At 41.5% G+C, this 12,527-nt stretch overlaps 1 protein-coding gene across 1 annotated transcript in view; it reads right to left on the bottom strand.

Annotated features, from left to right (window-relative positions):
* The window catches only part of FNBP4 (formin binding protein 4), a 31,456-nt gene extending 24,856 nt beyond the window's left edge, over nt 1–6,600 (bottom strand). The window contains exons 1-6 of the mRNA XM_010592057.3: nt 6,356–6,600; nt 4,670–4,768; nt 1,770–1,906; nt 1,353–1,539; nt 623–770; nt 399–519 (exon numbers count right to left, since the gene is read on the bottom strand). Of these exons, the coding sequence (XP_010590359.2) occupies nt 399–519; nt 623–770; nt 1,353–1,539; nt 1,770–1,906; nt 4,670–4,768; nt 6,356–6,578 (915 nt within the window). The 5' untranslated portion in view covers nt 6,579–6,600. The remainder of the gene's footprint in view (nt 1–398; nt 520–622; nt 771–1,352; nt 1,540–1,769; nt 1,907–4,669; nt 4,769–6,355) is intronic.
* Between the last annotated feature and the right edge of the window lie 5,927 nt (nt 6,601–12,527).

Here is a 12,527-nt window from a genome sequence, read left to right as displayed (position 1 = left end):
TTGCTATGTGAGATGCTCAAGTGGCAGTAACAGCAGTTTTTTAATTTTTAAGGTAGCTAATTTTTTCATTAAAAAAAATCTCTTACAGAATCCCAAAATAATAGAACTATTCTGTCTGAAGTGGTGCTGGGAATCTCAAGCCCTGCCTGCTGGGCTGCTCCTGCATTCCTCACAATGACTCAAGGGGCCTCTGTGAAATCCTAAAGTGTCAAAAAAACTACAGACTGCATAACTGCTAAATACTGCAGAATAATCAGAAACAGATCTTAAGAATCAGAATTTACCCTATTTACATCTGCACTGTACAAAGTACACAAGATATGTATACTAGTGCTCTGAGTCACATTAAGGTTCTTCAGATCAGAAAATAAGCACATGAGATAAGTTGTAACACTGACCTTTTTAACTTCTCGCTTGGTTATGACTGGTCCACTTTTACTACTGGAAACAGAAACCGTTTTCTCCTTAGTAAATACATCTGTATTTACCATAAAACCGGCTTCAGCACCTGTTACAGAACTAAAAAAATATACTTAACAATAGAAATAGAAAGCAAGCATTTTCAGCACAATACAAGACTCCAATTTCCTTTTAGGTAATTTCTTTCCAAGTCCATCCTTACCTGGGTTGGTAATGTTGTAATCCCTGTACCTGGGTAGCAAGATACTGGGGTAACTCCCATGTCACTTCATTTGTTTGTGTGTTCCAATAGTAGTAGCATCCTGTGTTCTCATCCCAGACTTCTTGCCAATCTCCCATCTCAATTCCAACTAGAAGAAAACAAAATTTTAGAAGCTCATTCCTCCTCAGTTTTGACCTTTCATCCTAAGACAGCCCTAAGCCATAAAAACGTAACACGGGGTTTTCTCAACCCTGGCACTACTAACACTTTGGGCCAGATAACTGTGTGTTGTGAAGGACTGTTGCGTGCACTATAGGATGGTTTAGCAGCAGCATCCCTGACCTCTACCCATTAGATGCCAAGAGCACTCTCCCAGTTGTGACAACCAAAAATGTCTCCAGACATTGCCAAATGTCCCCTGGGAGGCAACCCACACCTAGCTGAGACAAATGACCTAACGGCAAGAATTATTTTCTTGATATTGAGTAAATACATTTCTCAAAATTTATTTATAAAGTCACCTTTGTACACATGGTTCAAAAAAGCAATTTACTAGTTCAACACTGCATCTGAACCCCAAAATATTTTTATCTTATTATTCATCAAGCACAATCTGCTGCTGGTTGAAAGGGCAAGTAATTACCTTCCAAAGACAAAGCATCTGGGTTTTCACAGAACATCTTTAAGAAGTATATTTCAGGTGACTTTAAAAATGAAAGAACAAGCTTACCCCCTGCCAGTGAACACTGAGTGTCATACTGCCACCCTGACATTTGGGTTGAGTCTGTCCCATTTGAAGCAGTGGAAGAAAGTGAAGATGTTGAGGATTCCTTGGGCTCTGGACGAGGTGGAGTTGGAGGTGGAGCAGAAGCTGCTACAGGAGCTGCAGGCTGAGGCGCTGTTATGGCATCAATCTCCTTTAGAATGAAAATAGTAACACATGCATTAATTACACCAAAACCAGAACACTTTGAGAAATAACGATCACTTAAAAGAGGATAAGGAGAGAGATGGGGAGAGGAGGAGGAAGGAGAGACAGAAAGAAAGGAAAAGAAACAATATGGGACTGACAAGTATGCTAACCACTTGAGATCGAGATCCCAAAGTGGTTTCCATAACTAAAAATCCAAACAAGAGCACTGCTAACCGCTAGGAAGTTGGCCAATGTACTGTCAATATCAGTTGACTGGTTTCCATTTGCCTCTTTAGATTGTGCTGGTTTTTCTGAAGCATCACTCTCATCATCATCACTGTCAGCATATGCACCAAGTAAGCAAAGACCTCCTAAAAACAAAAAGATAATATCAGTAACAATGTTAGTACGTTCTATGAAGTATAAGAAAGAAGCTATAACACGGTTCTTTAGCCAAAGAGTTTATGGCTAATTTATTTACAGACTAAAACAGCCTCAAAATTAAAAATCATTGAACTACCACAGAGACATAAGTTATAATAGCATGCATACAGAACTAATATTTAATCCATTATTGAATCTCATTCTCTTTCAAAATAGCACATAATATATTCCACATTTTAGAAGCCTGTGTGGTGGAGGCAGTTTGCAACCGGCTGCCAACCCAAAGGTTGGCAGTTCGAACATACTGAACAACTCCGTGGAAGGCCTGGTGAGCTGCTTACATGAAGATAAGCCAAGAAAACCCTATGCTGTAGTTCTCCTCTGTAACACATGGAGTTGCCATGAGTCGGGGGCTCGATGGCAGCTAACAATATACTACACATTTTAGAATTTGGTGATTAATGTGTTCCTCTCAAACAGCTAAGCATAGCACTTGAAACAAAGATTATTCCTCAAACAGGAAGTGAAAGGAATTAAAATGCAACTCAAAAGTAGGCAGAACCAATTATCAATGTCTTTCTCAAACTTCTTAACGCTGCTATGCCATCTCCTTTTGGATCATCTGTGGCTACTCTAATTCTATAATTACGTGTACATGTATATCCCCCATGTATACTGTTATTATAATAAGCATATAAAATGTTAAACTCTAGCTAGAGTTTTCAGCTACTAATAAGACTAAAATTTACAGTGCCTGGTACATTCCATGGTTTCAATAAGTATTTGGCAAATGAACAGATCTATCAGAAAATAAAATCCAGTTTTCTGTCCTTCACGCCGTAAGTGAACTAATGGGTTCACCTAAAAGTAAACCTAAGCTGTTCCATCCATTATACAACAGTTTACATTCAATGATTTAGTCACGTCTCCCTTATATAGGTGAGCTTTTACATTCAATTTCACATTTTACATTCAATACTCAATTTCCAAAATATTTGTCTTAAATGGATTGGAATGATTTTTAAGTGGACATTTCTTTGACAGTGTTTCTATCTTCCAGATATTTTTATTTCTTTGTTTTTGGGCATACTGGTCAATTTTCCTAATTTTCTTAACAAGAGTATGAATAGAACTACAAAAGGACAAACTTCTGTATGAAAAAAAAAACTTCCCGTTAGTATTCAGCATTGATAGTTTAGTGTGTATGGGGAAAGGAGAGGGTGAGAAATTTACATTTTTATATTGAAAGGACTTCTAGTTTAGAGACAATCATAGATACAAGCCGAAGTTGCTGGCCTTAACTCTATATTCTTTGGTAGTACTATATTCTTTCCAACCAGGCGAGTCGCATGGAATTTTCATTAGAATATAAGTCTCACAAGGGCAGAAACGCTTATGTTTCATTTGTTGCTATACTCCTAGCGTACAGAAGGTGCTCAAGAAACTTGTCTGAATGAGTGAATTGCCCCAGGAATACCCTTTGCCTGTCTACTGAAACCACTTTAGATTTCTTCCTGCCCCTCTATAGTTTCTCCAGCTGGGGTACTTCCAGGTTCAATTTATCGAACAGGCAAAAATAAAGCTTATTCATTGTTATGGTGCAGGATAAAACTGAACTGAATGAAAACATTTCTATTCACAATGTACATAAAGGCGTAAAGAGCTGACTGACATGGCAATCAAGGAAATTTTTCCTAGGAACATTAAGTTTGAACTACCTCACACAATTCTTAGAAGCCTCAAATGAATAACATATGTAGTTGGTAAATACAAAGTGGTAGTTGTTCTGAAATGTTGGGGGACAGAAGAAAAATTTATTATTTTAGGTGTCAAATAGCACAAAAAGCATTCCAAATACAAAAGAATAAAATTATTACAATTACAGAATATTTAGTATCAAAGCATATTTTAATCTTTCACGATATATAAAGAAAACTAACATTTTTTGGCACTTATTATGTGTCAGAAAACGTTATAAACCATAAAACCAAACCTGTTACCAACAAGCCGATTCTGACTCATAGTGGACCCTATAGGACAGAGTAGAACTGCCCCATAGGGTTTCCAAATAGCAGCTGGTAGATGTGAACTGCCAACCTTTTGATTAGCAGCCATACCACTTAACCACTACACCACCAGGACTCCAGAAAATGTTACACACATTGTCAATTTAACCCTCAAAATAACTCAGAGCTATTAGATCTGTTTTACAGGTGAATGAGGTTCAGTGTGATTAGCAACTATCTGAAGATCTTAAGAGTGAATGCTAGGCTCATGATTTGAACCCAGGTTTGCCTACAAAGCCACCATTGCAAATCTCTCTCAATGCTTAAAAAATATTTTATAAGAATGATTTTCAGGTCCACAAGCATTTGCTAGGTACCAATCAGGCTAGCATGTTAAAAAAAGGAACGTAAGGACAGGTAAGAGATATGATCAGTGATCTTAAGAAATACCAAGCTAGTGGGAGGGCAAGAAACGAATTACAAAATAGTATCAGAAGAAAAAGTAGTACAAAATACTTTGCGTACAGTGAAAAAGCAACAACAAAATTTCCACTGGTCCAAGTGTATATACCAAATCCTCACAAACAAAAGATTTTGAATTTCCATTTTACGGGAGAAACGTTATCAACACCAAACCTTTCAACAAAACAATCTTTATGTAAAACCAATTTGATTCTAATGAAAGGTATTCTAGAAAAGATGTAGGAAAAAACAAAACAAAAACCACAAACCAAAAAGCTATACCTGTTGCTTTAACAGCTGTGGGTCTGGTAGTCATGACTGGTTTTGGAGGATTCTCAACAACTCTGGGAACCTCCACCACCACTTCCTGTTCATCTGGATCTAAAAATGAGCAAAGAAAACTGCAGTCAGACTATGGATAAGAAAAAACACTACAAGTGACACAAGAATCTCTGATTTGACGTTTTCAAAGCCTAGATTTCATCAATTTAAAAACAGGGTGGATAATCTCTCACTGACCCAAATAATTGGGAGATGATAAACAAGCACAGCTATAATCTTCCCTTTGCCTAGTGACTTTAACATTAAGAGAAAAACTTAAATGTTGTACTTAAACATTAAATTTTTAATAACTCTTTATAATTTTTTAAGGTGATTTCATTGGAAAACCAATGTAACTCTATAATTCTACTTCTGGATATACACCCTACGTAAACTCTGAGACAAATATACAGGCAGACACGGTGTTAACTGCATCACTGCCCCAAACAGGAAAGAAGCCTGAAACGTAAACATCCATCAATAGTGGAATGCAGAAACGGTGGTACATTCATACCACGGGATACTATAAAAAAATACAACAGTTAAATTCAACACAGAACTCATGTATTAACACATAAATCACAAACATTACAGAAGAATGTGCATAGTTTGATACCATTTATGTAAAAACAACTACAAACTAACAGCGTACATAGAGTAAAAATATAAAAATACACAAAGCAAGCATAATCACCAGCTTCGGAATACTCTTGAGAGGGAGGGAGGAAGGGAAACAAATGGAATGTGGGGTAGTGGGGGACTCTTGGTAAAGTTTTATTTTATAAAAAAAAAAAAAAAGTAAAAATAGCAAAAGACTACCATCTGTTTAATCTGTTGTGGATATGTATATCTATTATAACGTTTTTACTTCTGAAATACTCGAAAGTCAAAAAAAACCCCTCACATTCACACAAAATTTCTCTTCTCCAGGCTACCACAAGGTCTTGACAACAAGCACTGCTATTATAGTATTTTCCCTCCTGAAAAAACTCCCTCGTCATTTTTTAAACACCTGAAATTATGGCGACTTGTTTCGCGTTCAGCGCCTGTGGTAACGCTGGCCCGTCACCCTTAATCTAATTACCAGTCCGAGGCGAGCCACCCAAGTCCACGGGAACCCCCAAGTTTCACTTCTTCAGCCATGTGTGTGGCATGCCTGCCAATTTGGGGGCAGTTACGTTTCGGCGGGCATAATAAACAGGGTTTGCTCACTTCTAAAGAGTCTCTCTCAGTTTCAACAAAAACGGAGGGAAAAACACATGACGTATAGAAAAGGCCACAGGGTCAGCGGTCACCACGTCTCGGACGCGGAAACTCATACATTCACCCACCCTGTAAGTTATCCCAAGCCGACACTGGACGATGAGGACTCAGGGCGCCCGGGCCGCCGTCGGATTCAAACGTTCCTGGGGAACCCCTGCACCAGAGCTGGCCCTCGGGGTCGGCCCGGACGGAGCCCGCACGGCCCGCCTGAGCCTTCCACCGCCCAGCCCGCAGCCCCACGCAGGCCTGGATGCGGACCCCGCCCGCCCGGGTTTCTCTTCCTCCCAGCGTCAGGCCAGGCGCCTCCTGAGGCCTAGGCCTCAAGCCCCGGGCTCGAGTTTCGGACCGCCCGACTCCAGGCCAGGGCCTCGTATGCACGCTTACCTTCTGAAGGCGAGTCTTCCGAGGCCGCGGCAGCCGTCACAGCAGTCGTCGTGGCCGGCGCCACCACCGTCGGGGCTGGCTGACTGGTGGCCGCCGCCGTCGAGTCCGGCTCGGTGTCGGCCTCCGGTTCCGGGTCCCGCCCGGGGGTGCTGCTCCGGGGACCAGGCGGGGAGAGCTGCAGGATGGGCCTGCGACCGGGTACCGCCCGGGACTTCTTCCCCATCGCGAGCCCGAGCGCGAACAGCCAGCGTCTGGCGGCCGAGAGGGGCGGGCGCTCAGCGTTGCAATGCGTAATCAATATTCATACACCGCAACACCGCCTCCCAGGAGGACCCGCTTTTAACCGGCGGAGTGCGCGCCCGCGCAAGCGCCTTGGACCCTTTACGTTCTTCTGACTCCTCCTCCCATAGGAGGAAGGGCGGGCTTTACCCTGGGCGCTACGTGATTGGCTGTTTCGACCCAGAGAATGCGCCAATAACCAATGAAAAAGGAAAATAAGAGTTAGTCGAGCCAATAGTGAGGAAGAGTCTGGGTTTAACATACCTTCCCCGCTTACGTCGGGTTCCACCCATGCGTTTTTTGCAGTTTATTCTTTGCCCCGGTCCTCCATTTTGTGGATGTTTTCGGCTGTTTGATGTGTTGTAATTTGGGCCCTGGAAAGCTGTGCTATTTTCCCAGCCCTTCCCCCAAGTTTCGCCCTCATTATTGTGGCTTACTTTGGGTATTACTGTCGACTATTAAATAGGATATTGGGTCTTTTACACCTTTGTAAATTCTTAGGTCACAAAGAATGAGTTGTTGGGATGTGATGCAAGAGCTTTCAGAATCTGATTCTACTGGAGCCCTCGACCTACTTTTCTAGATTGATCTTTTCCTTTCCCAGGTACCTACGCTCTAGCCATTTGAGCATCACGTCTCTCCAGTCCTTCGCACTAGCTACAGGAACTGCTGCACCACGTGGCGAAATTCTTTGATTTCCTTAAGTCCCAGTGCAGCCGTGTACCTCTCTGAACCTTTTCTCTCACAGCCTTGCCCCTTCCCAGCACTTCACATTCTACCCTTGGTGCTTGTCTTCCCCTCTAAACTGAGTTTAAGAAATCCAGTGATAGTTATTTTTATATCCCCAATAGCTACCTTAGTTCTGAGTGCACAGTAATAATATCCAATATTTTTTGAGCACTTGCTCAATGCTAGGCAGTAGGGGCTTTCTATGTAGAACTGCATTTGATTCGTGAGGTAGATAACCATTATCCCCATTTTACAAATGCACAAATGGGTTGTTAAATACAAAGTCATTTTGAGACAAGTGGCTTGTTTTGCTCCCTGTAGTTGCAATGCCTACAACACTTTCTGGAACATAGGAAACAGTAAGTGTTTTTAAGTGAATATAAAGGAGCCTTGCTGGTGCAGTGCTTAAGGGCTCAGCTGCTAACCAAAAGGTCGACAGTTCGAATCCACCACGCACTCCTTGGAAACTCTACAGGCATGGGAGGGTGGGGGGAGGCAGTTCTACTCTGTCCTATAGGGTCAATATGAGTCGGAATCGACTGGACGCAATGGGTTTGGTTTGCCTACAACAGTTTCTGGAACATAGGAAACAGTAAATGTTTTTGAATGAATATAGTATGTATTAATATTTAACAGACTTGAAATAAGTAGCAAACCTATCTACAGGAGATACACCTGGAATTAGGGTATCCTCAGTGGACTCCCAAGATTACCAAAAATGTAATCCCGAGAAGCAGGGGGAGGGAGGTTTGCATTAGCAGTTTTCTGATTTTTTTGGAAGAGGCATTGGAATGATAGTTGTGCGTGAGTTCTAAAGCCAAACAGATCTGGATTCAAGCTGTACTCCAGCACCCTTCAGATTTGTAATGGCCAAGGCAAGTTTCTTTCTTAAATTCCTAAACTTGTTTCTGGGCCCTGGTGGCACAGTGGAGAAAGTGCTCAGCTGCAGTTCCAACCACCAGCCACTCCGCTGGAGAAAGATGTCGCAGTCTGCTTCCAAACAGCCTTGGAAACCCCATGGGGCAGTTCTACCGCGTCCTGTAAGTCAGAATTGACTCCATCGGGTCAGTAGAAAACTTACTTCTGTGAAATGTCTTAGTAACAGTATCCATAGCATTGTTGTGAAATTTAAATTAGATCATAGCTTTAAGCTCTTTGGGTAGAGTCTGGAAAAAATAAACACTAATTATGTAGTAATGAGTATAAAGCTTGAAGTGCTCACTAGTCTATGCTAAGAAATTTGGAAGACAGCTACCTGGCCAACTGACGGGAAGAGATTGTTATTTATGCCTATTTCACTGAAGGTGATCCAACTGAATGTAGAAATTATTGAACAATATCACACGCAAGTAAAATTTTTATGAAGATCATTCAAAAGTGGTTGTAGCAGTATATTGACAGGGAACTGCCAGAAATTCAAGCCGGATTCAGAAGAGGACATGGAAGGAGGGCTATCGCTGTTGATGTTGGATGGATGCTGGCTGAAAGCAGAGAATACCAGAAAGATGCTTACCTGTGTTTTACTGACCATGCAAAGGCATTTGACTGTGTGCATCATAACAAACTATGGAGAACATTCCTAAGAGTGGGAATTGCAGAACATGTAATTGTGCTCATGAAGAATCTATACACAGACCAAGAGGCAGTCATTTGAAAAGAACAAGGGGTTACTGCATGCTTTAAAGTCAAGAAACGTGTGTCAGGGTTGTATCCTTTCACCATACTTGCTCAGTCTGTATGCTGAGCAAATAATCCAAGAAGCTGGACTGTCTGAAAAAGAACAGGGCATCAGGATTGGAGGAAGACTCATTAACAACCTGCGTTATGCAGATGACACAACCTTGCTTAATGAAAGTGAAGAGGACTTGAAGCACTTACTGATGAAGATCAAAGACTATAGCCTTCAGTATGGATTACACCTCAACATAAAGAAAGCAAAAATCCTCACAACTAGACCAATAAGCAGTATCATGATAAACAGAGAAAACACTGAAGTAGTCAAGGATTTCATTTTACTTGTATCCACAATCAACACCCATGGAAGCAGCAGTTAAGAAATCAGACTACGCATTGCATTGGGCAGATGTGCTGCAAAAGACCTCTTTAAAGTGTTGAAAAGCAAAGATGTCACCTTGAGGAGGAAGGTGCACCTGACCCATACCATGGTGTTTTCAATTGCCTCATATGCATGTGAAAGCTGAACAATGAATAAGGAAGACCAAAGAAGAACTGACGACTTTGGATTATGGTGTTGGCAAAGAATATTGAATATACCACGGACTGTTGAAAGAGCAAACAAATCTGTCTTGAAAGAAATACTGCCAGAATGTTCCTTAGAAGCAAGGATGTTGAAACATTGTCTCACTTACTTTTGACGTGTTATTAGGAGTGATCAGTCCCTGGAGAAGGACTTTGTGCATAGTAAAGTAGAGGGTCAGTAAAAAACAGGAAGACCCTCAACTGAGATGGACTGACATAGTGGCTACAATGGGCTCAAGCGTAACGATTCTGAGGATGGCACAGAACCTCACAGTGTTTCGTTCTGTTCTACATACGGTTGCTATGAGTCAGAACCGACTCGACTGCACCTAACAACAACATGTAGTAATAATTATTATATTAATAATATTGTTTTGTTTAAACAAAATATTTCTTTTGTTTAAATAAAATTCCAGCGCCTATTATGAAACTGGTTGGATCCAAGTTGACACTATGAGCTAAAGCACAAAGCACTGAAATGGGAAAGGCTGTTTTCTTTGGAGAAAACTTACATTTTAGGTGACCGTTTAGCTTATAACAATGGTTCTCAACCCTGGTTGTTCATAGAACCATCTGGAGATTATGAATGCAATGTAAGAATCTGAATCAATTGTACTGGGGAGTAGGGGTGATGGTGTTAGATGCTGAGGGGTCCAACTCATATTGACCCAATGTATAACAGAATGAAACTGCCTGATTCTGTGCCATCCTCATAACTGGTGCTATGTTTGAGCCCATTGTTACAGCCACGGTGTCAACTCATCTCATTGAGGGTCTTCCTTTTTTTTTGGTGACCCCTGCTTTACCAACCACAATGTTTTTCTCCAGGAGCTGGTCCCTCTTCATAACACATCCAAAGTAAGCAAGATGAAGTCTTACTATTCTCGCTTCTCAGGAGCATTTTGGCTGTACTTCTTCCAAGACAGATTTGTTCATTCTTTTGGTAGTCCATGGTATATTCAATATTCTTCGCCAACACCGCAATTAAAAAGGTGTCAATTCTTCTTTGGTCTCCCTTATTCATCATCCAGCATATAAGGCAACTGAAAATACCATAGCTTGGGTCAGGCGCACCTTAGTCATAAAAGTGACATCTTTGCTTTTTTAGAACTTTAAAGATGTCTTTTGCAGCAGATTTGCTCAATTCATCGTCTGATTTCTTGACTGCTGCTTCCATGTGCATTGATACTGTGGATCCAAGAAGGATGAAATGCTTGACGACTTCAATTTCTTCACCATTTATCATGATGTTGCTTATTGGTCCAGTTGTGAAGATTTTTGTTTTATGTTGAGGTGCAATCCATACTCAAGGCTGTAGTCTTTGATCTTCATCAGTAGGTGCTTCAAGTCATCTTACTATGGACAAAGGTGTGCCTGACCCAAGCCATGGTGTTTTCAATTGCCTCATAATGCATGCAAAAGCTGGATGATGAATAAGGGAGACAGAAAAGAATGGACCCTTTGAATTATGGTGTTGAACATTGAATATACCATGGACTGCCAAAAGAACGAACAAATCTGTCTTGGAAGTAGAACCAGAATGCTCTTTAGAAGCAAGGATGGCAAGACTGAACCTCACATACTTTGGACATGTTATTAGGAGGGATCAGTCCCCGATGGACATCATATTTGGTAGAGGGTCAGTGAAAAGAGGAAGACCCTCAACAAGATGCACTGACACAGTGGCTGCAACAACAGGCTTAAGCATGGCAATAGCTGTGAGAATGGCGCAGGACCAGGCACTGTTTCATTTCTGTTGTACACACGGTTATTATGAGACAGAACTGACTTGACAGCATCTGCCAACAACAACATGGGCAAAAAACTGACACAAAGCATCAAAAGAATGATGGAAGGAATACACAGTGTACAAAAAAAAAAAACAAAAACCAGTTGATGTTCAAACATTTCAGGAGGTAGCATATGATCAAGATCTGATGGTACTAAAGGAAGAGGTCCAAGCTGCACTGAAGCCATTGGAGTAAAACAAGGGTCCAGGAATTGACAGGATAGCAATTGAGATGCTTCAACAAATGGATGCAATGCTGGAAGTCCTCACTCAACTATGCCAAGAAATTTGGAAGACAGCTACCTGGCCAATTGACTAGAAGAGTTCCATATTCGTGCTCATTCCAAAGAAAGATGATCCAACAGAATGTGGAAATGATTGGAATTAGGGAATATGGAGCTCATACCAGTATTTTTTTTAATAGAAGTCTTTAGGCTATTCTAATACTTAGCAAGAGTTGAGAACCTCTGGCTTTAGTGGTGATATATTTGGCTGTTGTTGGCTCAGAGAAGGTATTAGGGATCTGGGCCAGGGCTGGGCAAACTATGGCTAAGACAGGCCAAAGTAAGAATGATATTTACATTTTTAAAGGGTCCCTGGTGGCGTAGTGGTTAAGTGCTATGGCTGGTAACCAAAAGGTCAGCAGTTCGAATCCGCCAGGTGCTCCTTGGAAACTCTATGGGGCAGTTCCACTCTGCCCTATAGGGTTGCTATGAGTCGGAATCGACTCGACAGCAGCAGGTTTGGCTTTTTTCTTTGTTTAAGCCTGTTGCTGTCAAGTCAATTCTGTCTCATAGCGACCCTATAGGACAGAGAAGAACTGCCCCATAGGGTTTCCAAGGAGCTGCTGGTGGATTCGAACTGCCAACCTTTTGGTTAGCAGCTGTTGCCCACTGTGGCTCTTAACCACTGACCACCAGGGTTCCTTTCAAAGGGTAGTAAAAAAATTAAAAAAACTCAACAAAGAATATGTGACAGAGACCATATGTAGCCCTCCAAAGCCTGAAATATTTACTATCTGGCTGTTTACAGAAAGTTTGCCTGTGTCTAAACTTGGCTATGCATCTGGCTGCTCAGCCACCCAGTGGCCCCTCAGGAGACAAGACATGGTGATCT

The sequence above is a fragment of the Loxodonta africana genome, chromosome 7, assembly GCF_030014295.1.
Source record: "Loxodonta africana isolate mLoxAfr1 chromosome 7, mLoxAfr1.hap2, whole genome shotgun sequence".
In the NCBI taxonomy this organism is placed as follows: Eukaryota; Metazoa; Chordata; class Mammalia; order Proboscidea; family Elephantidae; genus Loxodonta; species Loxodonta africana.
Note: the sequence above shows the minus strand (reverse complement) of the source record. Positions and strands in the feature narration are given on the sequence as shown.